Below are 17,960 nucleotides of genomic sequence, written 5' to 3' on the forward strand. Positions count from 1 at the left end.
AACCATCAAAACAACAAGGCGAAAGGAAACCAGCTGAACAGCCTCCTACATCCAGGCCTGATGTTGAAGAAATATAGTCCTTGGTGTTGCATTGGAGGGATCAAAGAGAACCCTTCCTATTGAGGAGGGGATGGAGACTTCCAAGAAAGAGGCAAAGGAGATGACTGGATGGCAGGGTGGAAAGAAACCTTCAACGGCTGAATACGGGAAAGATAAATAGATTGTAAGTGCTCCATGTTTTATAGTTGATTGTTTTGGAGCTTTTAGCTCGCTTCTGTACAATGGTTATTTTCATCCAGAAACCGACCCAGATATGTTGTACATATTCTCTCAAGCCAAGGTATCATGATATAAGGAACTTTATTTTTGTGAAGCTATAAATAAAATTTTCCATATAATTAACCCCACCTAATGAAATAAGATTTATTATTGTGCTGTTATGTTGTACAACCCCCCCCCCCAAAAAAAAACCCAAAAAAAGGGAAGAAGAGCTGGGGGGGATAGAGAACATAGTTTGAAATACTGGTATTTTGTCTCGGTTTGCTGATCGAAAGTTAGTCTAATCCGGTGATCGGATCAGATATGCATTCTGTGGCAGGCCTAGACATAATAATTTGTGGGGGCAAAATATATATCCAATGTAAATATATCAAATTTTTGAAAATACAATTATAAATACTTTATAGTTGCGTGAATAAGTTTATGTCAATATAAGAAATATTTAACTACTTTTTTAAAATCCATTTTGTCATGTGTTCTGGTTTTTTTTTTTTTTTCATATCATCATTTATCTTTAAACTTACATAGAAGAAATAGGATACATTTTCATATACGACTGAAAAACTTGATATAATATTTATAAGAAGCTAGATGTAAGTATTATTTTCGGTTCTAATTATAAGATTTTATTTGTAATCTATAAATAAAGTTTTATAAATAAGACCGGAGGTAGTATTATCTAAATTACTCTTTAAGCACGCTCTTGAAGCTATCATGCCTGATGCGTTGAAAGACTAGACTGTGAAAAGTGGTTTTTGGGCCCCTGCCCCCGTGGGCGGAATGGATGGAAGAGCTGACACAAACCACCTCAGAAGACCACGAAGGGTCCAAATATCCCTCTTAAGATGCAAGAAGTGGGAAAGAATCTCCAAAACAATAACTAGTATCGTGTCTCATAAACCAATGAGAGTTACTCCAAGTGGTAAACAACTTGGTATTATTTAAGTGAAGTTTCAAGTTCGAGTCTCAGTGTATGCAGAAATTTCCGTTGGGAGACTCACCTACTACAACCAGGTGCGCGACGCGGGTTGGATCCAAACGTAATCGGAGCAAAACTCCGGTAAACTGAGTAGACAAAAAAAAAGTATTGTGTCTCATAATGCGTCACCAGTAGTATTCCAGAAGTCATCAAAGTAAGATCTTGAGACCAAATACTACGAGATCTAGATAACTTGAAATAATCCACATTCACTCGAAACATAAGTTAATAGAAAACTAAAAAAAAAAATGCAGTCCAAAATACAAAATTTAAAGAAAGAAAAGCTGGGTTTTCTAAAGGTATGCTGACGACGACTTGTGGAGGGCCGCCGCAGTTGATGGCGGAGGCAACGGCGGAGGAGAGGGATGCGTTGGAGAGGAGTAGGAAGAAGGTGAGGAAAGCGGGGATAGCATTCAACGAGGAAGAATTTCTAGACTAATCGGAAAGGAACAGGAAAGCCGAGAGGAAGGGGGGAAACGCTCTTACCGTGATTCTGTGAAAGAAGGTGGTGCGACGTCGAGAGCAGGGTTATTCGGAATGGAGGATGAGGAGTCCGTTGATACTGGGTTTGATGCCTTAGAAGATTTGAACGAGGGCATCTGGATAGATAGAGCAAATCCGCAGAAGTCGAATATAGTAGTGTCGGTTGAAGAGAATCGGAGGATAGGAGAGATTTTCTCGCAAACTTTGGTTGTTAAACTGGTGGGGAAGACAACGACACTGGCAGCCATGAAGAGAAACCTGCTGCGTCTATGGGGGAAAAGGGGGAAGGTGAAAGTATCAGATGTTGAGAATGATTACTATATGGTTGGCTTTCAGGATGTTGATGACTACATGAACGCCTTAACCGGCGGACCATGGACTATATTTGATTCTTATCTGAGTGTGATGAGATGGAGGTCTGATTTTGAACCATTGGTGGAAGAGATAACTAAGATTGCTGTTTGGGTGAGACTGCCGGGATTATCGTTTAAGTATTTCGATAAGAAGATTCTGTGGAATGTCGGAAGTGCCATTGGTAAGGTGTTGAGGGTAGATACAAGCACGGCTACAAGAGCAAGAGGAATGTATGCTCGAATATGCGTAGAAGTTGACCTAAAACAGCCGTTGATCCCCCAGTATACAATTGATGGAGTGACAAAGCAAATAGAGTATGAAAGCATGGGACTCTTGTGCTTGTGCTGTGGCCGTTTTGGGCACGTAAAAGATCACTGCAAAGAAGGTAAAAGGGCAGATAAAAAAGACGGATATGAGAGTCAAAATACTAGGGAGGATATGGAGGTGGAAGGTCCCTGGAAAGTGGTACAGAGAAGTAGGAGGGGTAGAGAAGGGTGCAGAACCAAGTGGGGAGTGTTGCAGGGACGTCACGTTTCTCAGTGCTTGAGAGGCAGACCGAGAGGGAAGAGGAGAATGAACAGGGGGTGGCACCAATGCAAGATATAACTAATGGAAGTAGAGTGGATGCAAGAAGTGGAAGGAGTAAGGAGACTCATCGAAGAAATACAGATAAATCACAACAGAAAGGGAATGAAGGAATCATTTTCAGAGCAACGAATGTGGAAAATGAAAAAGAGAGCAGAATTGAAAATGGAAAAAATATGTTAATCATTAAAAGGAATCAGAGTGGGACTATGGTTCCCTATAATGAGCCATGGAAAAGGGAAGAGAAGCAAGTTACAATGCGAGATGGAGATGATCAGGTGATGGTTACAGGAGAGGAAAGTCTCCTCACAAGCGAGGTGGACAGAGGGCCTCAGAGAGAGCAGGTAAGTAATACAATACCTGAAGTAGATAATTTTGTTGACGTGATTGATGGTGAATCCATGGTGGATTAAATCCTGTTGATGTAATGCTCTTTCTTTATAATTATGATTAAGTTGATAATTTGGAATTGTCGTGGAGCTGCAAGTAATAAGAGTATAGCAGCAGTGAAAGAAATTAATAGATTACATAAGCCGGATTTGTTTGCTTTGGTTGAAACTAGGGTGAGTGGAAACAAAGTAAAAGATATTGTGAAGAGAATGGGGTTTAATTTCTCTGTGAGAGTGGAAGCAAGGGGGTATACTGGTGGAATCTGGCTTTGTTGGAAGGAGGAGAACCTCAGTGTTGAAGTTCTTTGGGAGTGTGAGGAATTCTCACATGTCAGAATTGACAGAAGCAACTCGTTAGTGTGCTTCTGCACCATAGTCTATGCAAACCCGCAGGGAGTAAGGAGAAATGAATTATGGGATAAATGGAATGTGATTGCACAGGAGGAGAAAGGTCCTTGGCTCATAGGGGGTGATTTTAATGATATTGCCTCTCTAAGTGAGCAAAGCGGAGGCATGGGGGCTAATATTAACAGATGTAATGCGTTTCGTGATTGGATTCATAGGAATGTTTTGATTGATTTAGATCCAGTGGGTCCGTTTTTTACTTGGAGGGGACCTAAATGGGAAGGAAGGGAAAGGGTGTTTAAGAGACTGGACAGAGGTTTGTGCAATGTGGAATGGCAGAATGCCTACTCAAATGCGTTTGTACGAGTGCTTCCCAGAATTCACTCGGATCATCATCCCCTTTTATTTAACTTCAGCGGACAACAAACTGTTTGGGTAGAGAGGCCGTTTCGTTTTGAAGCCATGTGGTTAAAGCATCCGGATTTTAAGAACTTCATGGAGAAGAAATGGAATAAGGGAGAAGAGATGGTTAAGGCACTGGAAAGCTTGAAAGAAGCCTTGAGAGTTTGGAATAAGGAGGTGTTTGGGGATTTGAGGAAGAGGAAGAATAAGCTTTTGGCAAGAATTGGTGGTATACAGCAAAGTTTGGGTAAAAGCAGAAATCCGTTTTTGGATGAACTAAGCCAAGAGCTTCAGCAAGAACTGATGGAACTCCTGCTACAAGAAGAGATTTTCTGGTTCCAAAAATCTTGGGGGGAGTGGATGGAAAATGGGGACAGAAATACACACTATTATCATTTAAAAACTCTGAACAGGAGGAGGAGAAACAGGATTGTAATGTTAAAAGATGAATATGGGATGTGGATTGACAACGAGATAGAGCTAATAGAAATGGTCCGGAATTATTTCATTAATATGTTACAGAGGAAGTAGGAGGAAGAAGGTGGGTAGATACAAAACAAAGATGGGGGACAGTGTCTCAGGAATGCTTAAATAGGTTGAATAAGAATGTAGGGAGGGAGGAGATAAGAAGGGCCATGTTTAATATAGGGGCATTTAAAGCTCCTGGAATTGATGGATTTCCTGCTGCTTTCTATCAAAGTAACTGGGAAGTAGTGGGGAAAAATGTTATACGCAGTATTCATAATATGTGGGAGAATCCTTGCAAGATTAAAGAGGTGAACGAGACACTTACAGTACTTATACCAAAAAATGAAAAGCCTGAAAGGGTAACGCAAATGAGACCAATTTCATTATGCACAGTAATGTATAAGGTGCTGTCTAAAATCCTAGTCAACAGATTGAAACCGATTTTAAGTAAGATAGTTTCTCCCTATCAAACGAGTTTTGTACCAGGGAGATGTATACAGGAAAACATCATTATTGCTAAAGAAATTGATCATTTGATGAGTAGAATGAGTGGGAAGAAGGGTTTCATGGCAATTAAAATTGATTTGGAGAAGGCATATGATAGGATGAGCTGGGAATTCCTATATAGAGTTCTTGGCGAGATTGGAATAAATGGGAAGATTTTGGAGGTTATTGAAGCGTGCGTGAATACTACTAGTTTTCAGATTCTGTGGAATGGAGCCAAGTCCACCTCGTTTTTGCCTTCAAGAGGAGTGAGACAAGGTGACCCCTTGTCACCTTATCTTTTTGTGATGGGTATGGAAAAATTGTCACATATAATTGCAGATGCAGTAACAGCAAAACAGTGGAGACCAATTAAGATAGGGAGGAAAAAGGTGGAAGTGCCCCACTTGATGTTTGCAGATGATTTGTTGCTTTTTTGTGAAGCTGAAAGGGATCAAGTTGAGGTGGTGACAAGATGTTTGCAAAAATTTGCTGAGATGTCTGGGCAAAAAATAAATCCTCAAAAGACTACTGTATGTTTCTCCAGGAACGTAAGCGAGGAAAACCAGAATGAACTTGTTAATATATGTGGTTTCAGCAAAGCAGAAGGGATTGGTAGATATTTGGGGGCCCAAGTAGTTAGGGGAAGAAACCTAAGAAGAAACTTTGATTTCTAATCGATAAAGTGCAAAAGAAACTCAGTGGATGGAAGAGGAATAGTCTATCCTTGGCTGGAAGGTTGACATTGGTGCAATCTGTTACTCAACAAATGCCTGTTTATCATATGCTACATGAAGACATACCAAAAGGTGTCTGCAAACAATTAGAAAAGTTATAGCGAGAATTTATATGGGGAGAAGAAGGGGGAAAAAGAAAATTCCATGCTTTAGGGTGGAATAGATTATGTAGACCCAAGGAGACAGGAGGTTATGGGCTCAAAGACCTTAAAACAATGAATGATGCTTTACTTTGCAAGACTGGTTGGGAAATGATGGCAAAACCTGAGAAGTTGGTGTCGAAGGTGCTTAATGCAAAATATGGAAGGAAAGTAGAACTGGGGAGAGAATGTGTTGTGAAGAAGGGGGATTCAGCAATATGGAAGAGATTGGGCAGTTTGTGGAAGGACATGGTGGAAAATGTTGGCTGGGAAGTAGGAAATGGAAGGAGAATCAAGTTCTAGGAAGACAACTGGTTTACACAAATGGGGACCTTAAAAGAGAAATGCATAAGAACTCTGAATGAGGAAGAACTAAAGGCAAAAGTGGCAGACTTTATTACAGAAAATGGTGAGTGGAATACGGTACTGTTGAAAATTTTTTTGACTGAGGAGACTATTGAAAAAATACAAACTGTGCCACCTCTTAAAATGGATGAGCCTGATGATACTATTAAATGGTTGGGGAATGCTAATGGAAAATACGTAGTTTCGGATATGTACAACCACCTGAAAGGATTTGATAGAGAAGGATCAAACTTAGTTTGGAAGAGGATCTGGGAATGGAGGGGGCCTAGGAGAATACAAATATTCATGTGGGTTGCATCTAATGGGGGTTTGTTAACCTCTGTTCGGAGGAGTAAAATGATAAATACTTCCCTAATCTGCATTCTATGTAGGGAAAAAGAGGAGGACACACTCCACGTTCTCCGAGACTGTGTGATAGCAAGGTGGATATGGAGGGCGATCTTGGGAGGTAGAAGATGGGAAACTTTTTTCAACCTGGCACTGAATGAGTGGTTTATCCAAAACCTTAGCAGGAAAAGAGGTGTCTGGAGGGATTGGAAAATAGTGTTTGCTGTAACCGTTTGGTTTCTATGGCAATGGAGGAACCGTAGCTTATTTGAGACTGATTTTGAGAGACCAAGCGATCCTGTGGCTGCAATTTACAGGTATGTAAATGAAATTAGAGAGATGTTAGAGAAGAAGGAGAAGGGAGTACAGGAGGTGTGTATGCAGATCAAATGGAATAAACCTGATACAGGGTGGATCAAAATGAATATTGATGGTGCTGTATGTGAAAATGGCGGGATAGCTGGATGCGAAGGAGTTTTTCGAGACAATGAAGGCAGATGGATTGGAGGATTTGCTCAAAAATTGGGAAGATGCAGTGTGGAGGATGCTGAGTTGTGGGCGCTATTTACTGGGATGGATCTTTTGAAGCAAATACCCCATAAGAGAGTGATCATTGAATCAGATTCCATGATTGTTATTCGAAAGTTGGAAGAGATGCTACTAGGAGGAGAAGGTAGCAGCAGATTTATGGAAAGAATAAATGATCTTTTAAGATCCGGGTGGGAGCTGCGGACGAGTCATGCCTTTAGGGAGGGTAATGCAGTAGCTGATTGGTTAGCCAAATGGAGCTTCCTTCGATCCAATGAAATACAGATGTTATGGGAACCACCTGTTGGGGTCCGATGCTGTTTGGATAGAGATGTCTTGGGTTGCACTAAACCCAGAAGCCTTTTGCGTTAGTTTTATTTTGGGCTGTTAGCCCCCTCTTGTATCAAAAAAAAAACTAAAAAAATGAAAAAAAAAAAAAAACTTGCGATTGAGCAGCCTGAAATAACCTGCAATCATGACACTACGGCATCTCTGTGTTGAAGATGCAATAGCTAATCCTTGCCCTGACAATACTACCTCTAGTTTCTTCTCTAACCATCTTATCCCTCCAAATAATATTCTTCTGCGCAACCTAATTTTTAATTAAGTTAATATAAATTCGAATTGAATACAATATGAATTTGGTTTAATACAATTTAATAAACATGAATGTAAACTATAAAATTTCTATTAAATTTTTATTTTTATAAAAATTCAAAATAAATGCTTTTATGACATAAATTAATTTATAAAATGAATTTTCGTTAATTGAGTTAATTAATCTGGTTATTTGAGTAATTAACTTCGACTTATTCCTAATTCCCCGCTTAAAATTAAAATTAATTATAACCCGACAAAACACAATATAGTAGCTAGTAGTGGAGTAAGGACTTTCCAATGCCTGCGAACAAGCATTCTACACTCCGTTGGACGCCGTCTAACGTTGTCCGCTTCGAACCCTAGGGGTTTGTCTACTCCCAAAATCCTGTGGGATTGGCTTTGAGTCTGGTTGAATTTGTTCCCGCGTCATCTGTTATCTGCGTAGTTGTTCCCCGCTGAGTGTAATATGGTAGGAATTCGTTATTTTCATTCGCATTTGTTCATTTTAAACTGTCCCTGATACTGGGCGGGCAATGGGTTTGATGCCTAAGCAACCTGTGTTTGCCTAAAATTGCCATGGGATGTCAATCAAAGTAACAAAACTTCTGACGCTTGCAACTTTGATGGTCCTTGGCTATTCAAGTCAATCCAAAATCTTGGATCAATTGCTTTCAAGTTTGCCAATTCACTTGCAAAATCTCCAAGTTCTCCGATGATTTCTCTCAATCCCTTGCAATTGGATGAGAAAACCAAGGGGAGGCAGAAAATGACTCCAATTGAGCAAGGGGAGGCAGAGCAGAGAGCTTTTGCCTCTGCTCTAGCCAGTGGGAAGGAGGCTACAGTGATTGAGTTCTACTCTCCCAAATGCAGGCTTTGCAATTCTTTGCTTAAATTTGTTTCTGAGGTAGAGACACGGAATTCTGATTGGCTCAATATTGTCATGGCTGATGCTGAGAATGAGAAATGGCTACCTGAGGTATCTTATTTTCCGTAGAGTATATTGATGAAAAATTTTGTTGCTTTGGTTCTCCAACCTCTGTCAGATGCATGAAGTTTGTTTTAAATGTTTTGATTCTCTGTCACCCAAGATGAAGTTGTCCTTGGCCTTAATCTTTCATTGCATATCTTCTTACAAATATCATCAATTCACCACTATAGTTGGTATTCATTTTAACTGAATCCCAATTCCTTTCCTTGCTTTCCATCAAGATTATTGCAACATCTTCACTTCATGCCTCTTGAAAACTAGTGATTCTAACTTTTTCTGCTGCAAAACTCATGAGATGGTTTCCGGAGTCTTTCAAGCGAAGATCCAATCATATGCCCTAGTATATTACACTTCAATTTAAAGCTCAAGCCAATAGATTTTAGGCCTCTTGTCAGATAATTGTCCGTTTATTTATTGTGTCCTTTTAGACATGAAAGTCTTCAATTTTAGTGTCTTCATATGTAGAGCTTGACTGATAATGATGCTTGTAAAACACTATATGGTTTTTTATTGAATCCAGTAAATATTGTATATTATGAGATGCAGCTTACAAGGTCCTTTCCCTTTTGTCCATGGAATAATCTGTTTGGTTTTGGAGTGCTAGGGAATTACGAAGTATGTTTTCCCATATTGAAAGAACATCTTTGAAGGGTTTTTGCAGAGTAAGCAGGCTAAACTTATTAGTGATATGGTTTTGTGGGTTTTTTTTTTTTTTTTTTTGGGGAGTGGCAATGGCGTACTTTGTGAATAATTGATTGTTATGGTTTTCATGCTAGTCATTTGCCCCTTGGAAGGAGAAGCTTGTTTAACATGGCTTCTTCATGCTGACTTGTATTGAAATTGTATTATTGCAGCTCCTTAATTACGATGTGAGGTATGTTCCATGCTTTGTGCTTCTTGACAAAAAAGGAAGGGCCCTTGCAAAAACAGGTGTTCCACACAGTCGTTTACATGTAATATCAGGTCTATCCCATCTTCTCAAAATGAAGCGTCCTCTTCAACAAAATCAAGGATCAAGGCAGATTGATGCATGATTATAAGACAGCACATACTATTATTTGTATCTGCTGTATTGTTACTTTGTTAATGCCCCGAATACCTTTTTTGAAACGATTCTCTGAGTGTCTGATAATATTAGAATAATGTATTTGGTTAGTTATACTAATTGTAAGTGTTTGATATTATTGTCAGTAGCTTAAATTATCTTGATCAAAACAACATCAAATAATGGAATCTTGATGTGAGTTTTCGCAGGTTTGGAGCATCCCAACATCACTTAAAAAAATGTTGTTATTATGTAAGTTGAGACAAAAATTCTCTTACATATTTACTTTATATATATATACACACACCTTAAAATCACTTTTAAAATCATAATTTGTTTTCCATCTATACACTTATTTTGTAAAGATAGGAATGAGTTCCCTTAATTTATGAGAAGTTTGATTTTATTATATGGAAATTTTGAGAAAACCATTTGAAATCTTTGTTATGAAACTATGTCTGAAACATTATATTACCTTTAGGTTTGGATATAAGATTTTATTTTAGAGTGGAAATTATATTACCAATTATTTTCTTTTAATGAAAAACAATTAAAATGCATAAATAATAAAAATAAAACAATACAAGAGTATAACTAGATACAAGTTAAAAAAAGGACAAGAGGTAAAAATAAAATTAACCGAGGAAAAAGCAAAAAAGAAAGTAAATTAATAATATCTTTATGAATAACATCAGAAGAGTTCACAATAGCTCTTTTTGCAGGTAAGTATTTCTTGTTAATGCAAAATACTTGTAGTTTTTTTTGACTATCCGCTGAGAGTGAAGGTGACTTGCAAACTTGCAAATCCAGATAAGGTTAGCATGAAAACATGAAATGTTAAAGTGATGATTTTGTCAAGGAGTTTTTTTTCACAGGAAATGTTGAATAGGTTGGCCCTGATAGCAAATCCATGATTTGCAATTGTATGTTATATTTAGGATCGGAGAAATAGTATGTAGCTTTGGTCCAAAACCAAAAACAGACATTATATGCAGCCTTTTATGCTGGTGAGGACACGGATGCCATTACTTGTGCTGTGTTAACATTTTTGGCTGTGGACATCCTAAATTATATTTCCAAGGAACAATGATTCAAATAATCTTAGTACTTACATATGGTCTGGCAGCTTTATAAATTATAACAGGACGCGCAGTTGAGTCAGTTGTGAGATCATTGGTGGCGGATAACCTATATCTTTTTATATTATTATTTTTTATGGAATAATCTATGTTTTATTTTATTTTACAATATAAAAGCAAAGCAAAGGTCTGACAGCTAGGTAACCTTATTCTAGATAAAACCAATGCCGAATTGCTTCGATACTGATGGAATCCATAATAGGATGACATGTTGAGAGACCACAAAAAAGTGCTAGGGCGCAGATCAAGTGCCAGAAGAGCTTCTGACTCAAGTCAATGACAGACGATCTGGTCAGAATAGGAAGACTGCCCACCTTTGCATGCCTTCATGTAGACAACCGGGTCTATAGGATTATTAGGTAAGTGGTGGCTCTAACATGACTTTTTGTGTCATTTTACGTCTGATGAGCATGTCGGACGTGCCAGCCAGCATAAATGTTGGCCTCCTTAAATACCTTAATATCGTCAAATGTGGGACATTGCATCATAATATCAACTTTTCCCAAATACTCATAATCTCGGTGCGAGGATAAAAATACACTTTCTTCATGAAATTGCATCTAGATAAACATTTTCATAAATGAAATGCCCCGGGATTGTCATAAGACTTTTGGAATTCACTTCCATCTAATTTCATGATCACCCAAATTTTAAAAATAAAAACTCATAGGCAGGGCAGTTGAAGTAGTAAGTTGTAACAGGATTGGACGTTGACAAATCTGTAGGTTCGAGTGTCAGTTGGGACTAGTGCTTGTGGATGTGTTATCTAAGACTCTTGTGGAAATTGGACAAAAGGATTCCCCAAACATTTGGGTTATCATTCGAGTACTTCAGCTGAGCTTTTGGACATGCTAGAAGGCCTCATCCTCTGCGGGGAAGGAAATCGCGTGCATGTTAATTTTTACATTTTCTCAGAAGGTCTAGAAATCCTCTCATGTGACCAATAATAATTAACAGGATTAGATCTAATGAAAGGAAATAGTTCTCGCAACATCACAAACTAAAATTTAAATCTCCACTATGAGAGGTATTAACATTTAATTAGGCAAAAGTTGCATGAACAAACCTGCAATTAAGAATACCCATGCTTAATTAAAAAAAAAAGACAAAGGAAAAGGAAATCCTCTCATGCATGACTGGACTGTCTTCATTGACCACGTCCGTTGAGAAAAGCAAATTATTGAATTTATTGGCTCGCTTATCAAGTGGGTCGAGATCTGCGCGGTGTTAACGCGGCCCTATTGTTCCAAAAATGAAAAAGTATGTGCCTTTAATGTTATATCGCAGATGTGTATTTGTTTCCTCCCAGTAGCAGAGCGTGAATGGTTTTACTATTCACGTGGCTTTCTAATGGTTGCTTGCTCTCAAATCTTTAGGGCTGCTCCATACTGTTACCAGCCGGGATGGGGAATAGGTAGCTTGGTAGGTGTGTGTGTGTAGAGGGAGAGAGAGATGAGAATTTGGAAATTAGCTGCTGATACTATATAACAATACTGGCCATAGATCAAATCAGATATAAAATAAATATCCCATTCACAATACATACCCTGGAGCTCCCTAACCAAAAGCATTGTGATAGATAGACTCTCGTGAAAATGAGAATGACAATGCCTTGTTATTCATCAAGCTACCGATGTTATAAAAAATAAGCCACTCAACTCTAGCAGACAGAGGCGGCTCCTCCGTGAGCAACTTTTATATATATACTAAGCTTGGCACATGCAATCAGGAATAGGGTATGTGTAAATGGACTGTTTTGGCTTTCTCAACCTGAGTTGACCCTGTCTGTTCCAGTGACCGGTGACCACTGCTTGCTGGAACTCCGACCAACTGATGCTTTTATTCAGGAAGAGTTGACCCATCAGTGCCATGTTTGGTCTAATGGTCTTTAAATTCAGATAAGTTCGATGTCCCACCTGTCAACATCACAACATTTATCATCATCAATGTATCGCATTCTGACTTCAACTTCTAAATTAACATAACATCATACCCTCTGCTAAATCATGGCAATAAAGTATATGCTACTTAAAATATGAGAACAGGAGAAACTTCTTATTCTTAATATAGTCTGAAATCCCGTAATGAACGGTGAAATCTGTTTCTACTCCTTATTTGGAAAGTTTTGAATTGAAATTTCTGTAATGTAATTTGAAAAGCATCCAGCACTACTCACCAATGCGTTGTGCATATTTCCTGGGGAAGCAGAAATGAAGATGTCACTGTGCATGCCAACATAGTAATCAACTGCTGCCAATAAAGAAGCCTTTCCCTTAATCTGTGAAAGTTCATCAGCCGAAGCAAGGCTCTTTTTGCTCTCCATCAGAGGAAACAATTGTCTCAAAGTTGAAATCCTTGCTTTCCCACCATAAACCTGGAAAATACAACTTCTGCAATTAACAACTGCGAAAACACAAGTGTCTCATATTAACATTATCAGGTCAATATTGTGCCAAACCAAAGCAAAATAATAGACCTTGTGAGACGCAAGATATAAACGAGTGCTGTTGTCAAACCCCAGAGCTGCTAGCAGTAATCCAATCTCTTCTGGTGTCAATGGACAACGGCCCTGACTCCTCAACTCTTCATCGGTGAACTGTGAATTAAGAACCCTTCCCTGCCAAATCACCTGTCGATACTTAGCAAGAGCCAGTTTTTCAGCTTTGCCTCCACCAAAGTCACAGGCTGAATGCGCTGCCATATCCTACAAGATGCCAAGAGTTTTATCAACGTGAGCCCAAATTGAGAAATAAGGCTCGTAAGAGTTCAGAGAAACTTTGATTCCACAAGTTAAAAAATGGATAGAATGCCAATCAGGATATTGCATTCAAATGGAAGGAAAAGTTATGATTTACCAAGTAGTAAAAATCACCTGATAGGAATGCTAGCCGATGCTTTTGTTTCATTAATTTGTTGCTTCATCATTAAGGAAAGATTGTCTAACACTTGTTTATGCATGCAAAATCAAACCACCCCTCTTGTTATTTGAAATATGTAAGTGAAAGACTGAAAGCAGGCATATTTACATAATTTTTTAGGCTGAAACTCTTGTTACGACTATTCATTTACTTCTTGCAATATTCACCTTTTTTAAGAAGTAAAATGCAACCCAACCACACGAGGAATGTTCGGTATGTTGCCCCACCAAAATAAAGGAAACAAGCAAGGGTAATATTTAAACCTCATGTTTGATATATGATATTCAGCAAATAGATTAAAGCAAAACCTTATCAAAGCGTAGGTGAAGCACAACAAATTTCCCTGCCCTTCTCTTATAGTATGCATCAGTGGCCATTTGGAGATGGTTGGTGCCCATTTCTCCAGCAGAGCCTTGAGGATAGCGAAGGCGGCTGATAACAGCATCTCCAAGTATTCTGATGTGAGGAACAAAACGTAATGCTTGGAAGTTAACTTTACAGCGAAGCCGTTGAATTTCCATAGGCAAGCTATCAAATGTCAGACGGTGAGAAAATGGTGCAATTGCGGCAATACCATGACTGCACCAAATAAAAGATTTCAGAATATCAAAAGATCAGTATTGTAGAATAATGATGAGCAGAAGACTTTGGGAAGTAGCAACCTGTAATTAGGCTAGGAACTAAGCCATGTATCACGCACATAATCATGGGGTTTACAAAGTATAATCAGACCCAAATAAGCTGCTTTTAACACATACCCTCCAAGCAGAGCATAGATGTTAATCATGTCCAACTACTTGCCCTCAATTTTGATGTTGCGCTACATCTCATACATATCACTTCTTATTTGTCGCAAATTTTAGGTTCTTAAAATGAATAATTAAAAAAGAAGAAGAAGAAGAAGAAGAAGTTCTGCAAGCAGCTCAATTGTATCAAAGAAAAGAGAGAGCCATGATTTGGAGATGAGTTTGGCTACATTAGAGAACATTGATGTGAGTTGTTTATATCTCAGCATCTGAGCCATAATTACTAAACTCTGAAAGCACATATCCTATCTTTAACTACTTATTTGAAGTCAAAACAAAGTGATGATAACTACTGAGCACTGAAGGCTTGCGCAATGTGTACTCGGAGAATAATCAAGTACAGATTTTCATAACAGATTTCCGCAAAGATTCTCAGATTGATTATTTTACAGTGCAAATGCCAAAATGGTTGTGACCATGTATAAACATTTTGTGCTTAACCATACACAACCCTGAAAACAGCTCATTGATTAGCAAATATAAAGTGACAGGTTCAGGTAACTACCAACCTCTGTAGAACAGGCAAAACATTTTCCAGATACCAGTTGGCAGGGGCGGGACCCAGAAACAACTCATTCATTGGCAAATATAAAGTGACAGGTTCAGGTAACTACCAACCTCCGTAGAACAGGCAAAACATTTTTCAGATACCAGTTGGCAGAAGCATGAACAGGTGCTTCCTTGATTCTGGTATCTCGGGTAGTGGCCGCGTAGTACTCTCTTGTGCTCCACAAGAATTCGTCGGGTAACTCTTTAACTATAGAAACATCATCCTTTAATACATTAATGAAGTGATCCGCATCAAATATATCCATGAAGGTGCTGTAGAGAAGACATCAGAATATACATCATGCACAATCCAACGGATAAATCTAAAGCAGTGGAGAAAATGTGGAAGGATGACTTCTGCAAGTACCTTGAATCTCGCCAAACAGGATTAACTTCAAGGTATGGAATAACAAGAGTTGCATTTAGAATCTTTGCAACAACAACTGCATCACATATCTTCAAAGATGCAAAAGTACAAATCAAACATTTTTATACATCCATAAATAACGACAATTTTGATCTTAGTAGTGTGCTTTAAATACCTACCCCCATCCTTTGCTGGTTCAACCCACCATCAAGAAATACCTGGATGTATCCCTCGGACTTCTCTGGCAATGCTGCTCAGATTTCAAGATAACATGAACCGGTCATTACTTAGTAACAAAGTGTTCTGAGCTTTCTTAAGGGGAAAAAATCATAAGACTGCCTATCAGTAATTTGACTTACATGGTTCACTTCCACATTCAACACAAGGTCTCCAACCTTGGTTTTCTAGAGGAGCCCACAGATCAGAAAGCTGGCGTGTTGACTACACAAGCAGAGAAAAGAATGTCAATATATAATATAATAATGTCTAAAGTGAAGGATTTAGCAGAGTCCAGCAAATCATTCGAAAATTTATTGGCGACTGAATCAACTCTTACAACTTCACGTTCTAAAGCACTCTTGAGTAGACGCATGTGCCTGGGTTTTACGGCCCTCTGTTCCTGCATAAAGGATGTTGCAAGTTTTAAGATACTGCCGTACTGGAGACAAAACGACCAATTTCACTTTCAGGCAAAATAATAGCTAATTTTCTGGAGAATATCACAGCACTGATATGAAGGTCATTCTAGTGATATAAAAATTCACCAGATAATAGAAATCTATTTGGTTAATCAAACTGTGATCCAAAATATTATCCAGCCATCCATTCTTAGATAAGTTTAATCAACCTTGTACGTCAACAGAATTAAATTAATGAATTTTAAAATATACTTAGGTTTCCTGCTTTCTTGCTAGTCATAATTTCACCATAACTGCAAATTCTAAACGTCAGAAACTTTCTTTCGCTCGTTTCTTATTCATTTTATTTCACTAAATAAATCTGAAACTACGAGTTCTCACATGAATGGTGATCAAACTTCATCTTTGTTATCAACATCCACAGACAGCAAGAAACAAAAGAAAACAAAAATTTCAGAGTTCACAAGAAAACTACATACGGCCGGGCTTCAGTTACCCCCCCCCCCCAAAAAAAAGAAGAAGAAGAAGAAGCAGGGAAATACATTAAAACTGCAGAACAAGACAGACAGAAAAATTAAAGCTTCCGGGAGAGTTGGAAGAAATGCTTAATCTACATCAAAAAATAGAGATGGGAAAATATTTTTGGAGGAGTAAATCAAGCTAAGGAGACGACGAAACCGAAACGATCATCTATAACGTACCAGGTACATTGAAGGAGAGGCATGGCTCAACTGAGTGAATGAACTCGAAAAGAACACTATGAAGAAGAGCAAGGAAAAGCAAGATAATGCGCCATGTCCCTGAGGAAGCCAGTGATTATTCTGGTTCTTGAGCTCCATTGTTGCCAGCAGAGCTCGACCTCGGATCCGCAGAGTGCCTGATGCTTTAATGCTACTCCAACAGTTACAAGGTAGTGAGTTGTGAATTAAAGGAGGGAAAGGATGTTAAACAGCACATTATCGTGTCATAAATTAATAATGAATGATCCTACTTTCCATGTTTCGGGGACTGTGAAATGAATGTGTGGGAGAAAGAGCGGAAGGAAATTAAACAAGGCGACAAGCCAAGAAAGGAAGAGAAAGAGACGAGTAAAAGCAGCTCACATGGAGACCAGGCCACCCCACCGAATCGAGTAACGAAGGAAGCGTCTTTATCAAAGGGACCCGGATAGATGAAAAGTACAAGAATGGTATTTTTTTCACGTCAGAGAAACGCGGAGAAAGTAGCAAACTCACAGGCTTGAAGGTATGCCGTGTGCTAGAGCCAGTGGCAGTCAAGGGAAATAAGAAGCTCACGGGCCTTTTAATGAAGGCTTTTTTTGCTTTCAGCAGATCACCGACACTGTAGACTGACTCGGAGCACATGAGAGGAAAACTTGTGCAAAAATCAAACATATTACATATGGATAACAGTGTGTGTGTATTGAAAAAATTGCATTGAAGTCTCGCCCGAGATAGTTACATATAAAAATATTTTTAGATCATCAAATTAATATGAAATGTCAAGGGACGTCGTTATTTTACTTGATCAATTATTAAATTACTTTTTTTTTTTAAATATACATTGATAACAAAAAAATAGTAGTTAACAATTTAAGGTATAGTTATTAATAACTATCATTATAAGTATTAACAAACTACGAATTATATCTTTGTTATGCGCTAAGAAAATATGTTGTTAATATATGTTGTAATAATTGCTAATCGTTACACTTTAAACTGGTAATAGCTATCCTTTCAATTGTCAATACATATTTAAAAAAAAAAAGATATGGTCAGTTTAGTAATTGAATAAGTAAAATTTTGTTGTAACAGGTCTCTTGAGATTTTAGATTAATTTAATGATTTTAAAAAAAAAATTTATATTTATTTCTATGAGAGCTCAATACTATTTTCCCATATATATTTTCCAGAGCACAGAGATATACACACGCTTCTTCTTTTTTTTTGGTTGCCAACCACACGTACACACATATATTCTTATTATCTTGCTATGGGTTGAAAAATGATAGATAATCTTGAAATCAAATCGAGTGGAGAGGAGAG

General features: G+C 38.2%; 3 protein-coding genes across 4 annotated transcripts; 2 read left to right on the forward strand and 1 right to left on the reverse strand.

Moving 5' to 3' along the window:
* Positions 1 to 1,795: 1,795 nt before the first annotated feature.
* On the forward strand, positions 1,796 to 2,701 carry LOC114726821 (uncharacterized). Its single transcript, XM_028913534.1, has one exon. The coding sequence runs from the start codon at positions 1,796 to 1,798 to the stop codon at positions 2,699 to 2,701; it is 906 nt and encodes a 301-aa protein (XP_028769367.1).
* Positions 2,702 to 2,889: 188 nt separating this feature from the next.
* LOC114726829 (uncharacterized) lies at positions 2,890 to 4,347 on the forward strand. Its single transcript, XM_028913548.1, has 2 exons — positions 2,890 to 3,024; positions 3,136 to 4,347. The coding sequence occupies exons 1-2, from the start codon at positions 2,890 to 2,892 to the stop codon at positions 4,345 to 4,347; spliced, it is 1,347 nt and encodes a 448-aa protein (XP_028769381.1).
* Positions 4,348 to 11,781: 7,434 nt separating this feature from the next.
* On the reverse strand, positions 11,782 to 16,780 carry LOC114726809 (O-fucosyltransferase 39-like). Of its 2 annotated transcripts, XM_028913523.1 has the most exons (11): positions 16,617 to 16,780; positions 15,834 to 15,896; positions 15,637 to 15,718; positions 15,457 to 15,527; positions 15,278 to 15,366; positions 14,980 to 15,183; positions 13,864 to 14,134; positions 13,114 to 13,341; positions 12,814 to 13,011; positions 12,408 to 12,553; positions 11,782 to 12,032 (listed from the first exon to the last, which is right to left on the reverse strand). In XM_028913523.1, exons 1-11 carry the CDS (start codon positions 16,752 to 16,754, stop codon positions 12,029 to 12,031), a joined length of 1,494 nt encoding a protein of 497 aa, XP_028769356.1. In that variant the 5' UTR covers positions 16,755 to 16,780; the 3' UTR covers positions 11,782 to 12,028. The 2 variants fall into 2 exon arrangements, with proteins under 2 accessions (XP_028769356.1, XP_028769355.1); XM_028913522.1 differs by lacking the exon at positions 11,782 to 12,032 and having other exon boundaries at positions 12,103 to 12,553.
* Positions 16,781 to 17,960: the final 1,180 nt, after the last annotated feature.

This window comes from Neltuma alba, unplaced genomic scaffold (assembly GCF_004799145.2).
Source record: "Neltuma alba isolate B1F8T4 unplaced genomic scaffold, ASM479914v2 tig00012407_pilon, whole genome shotgun sequence".
NCBI lineage: Eukaryota > Viridiplantae > Streptophyta > Magnoliopsida > Fabales > Fabaceae > Neltuma > Neltuma alba.

Bases quoted from the DNA above. Each gene is read 5' to 3' on its own strand.
- LOC114726821 (XM_028913534.1), top strand. From the start codon at position 1,796: ATGGAGGATGAGGAGTCCGTTGATACTGGGTTTGATGCCTTAGAAGAT.
- LOC114726829 (XM_028913548.1), top strand. From the start codon at position 2,890: ATGGTTCCCTATAATGAGCCATGGAAAAGGGAAGAGAAGCAAGTTACA. The intron at 3,025-3,135 runs GTAAGTAATACA...ATTATGATTAAG, and splicing joins GAGGGCCTCAGAGAGAGCAG to TTGATAATTTGGAATTGTCG.
- LOC114726809 (XM_028913522.1), bottom strand. From the start codon at position 16,754: ATGGAGCTCAAGAACCAGAATAATCACTGGCTTCCTCAGGGACATGGC. The intron at 15,184-15,277 runs GTACTTGCAGAA...TCTTCTCTACAG, and splicing joins CCTGTTTGGCGAGATTCAAG to CACCTTCATGGATATATTTG. The intron at 14,135-14,979 runs GTTGGTAGTTAC...TATTTGGTGCAG, and splicing joins GTTTTGCCTGTTCTACGGAG to TCATGGTATTGCCGCAATTG.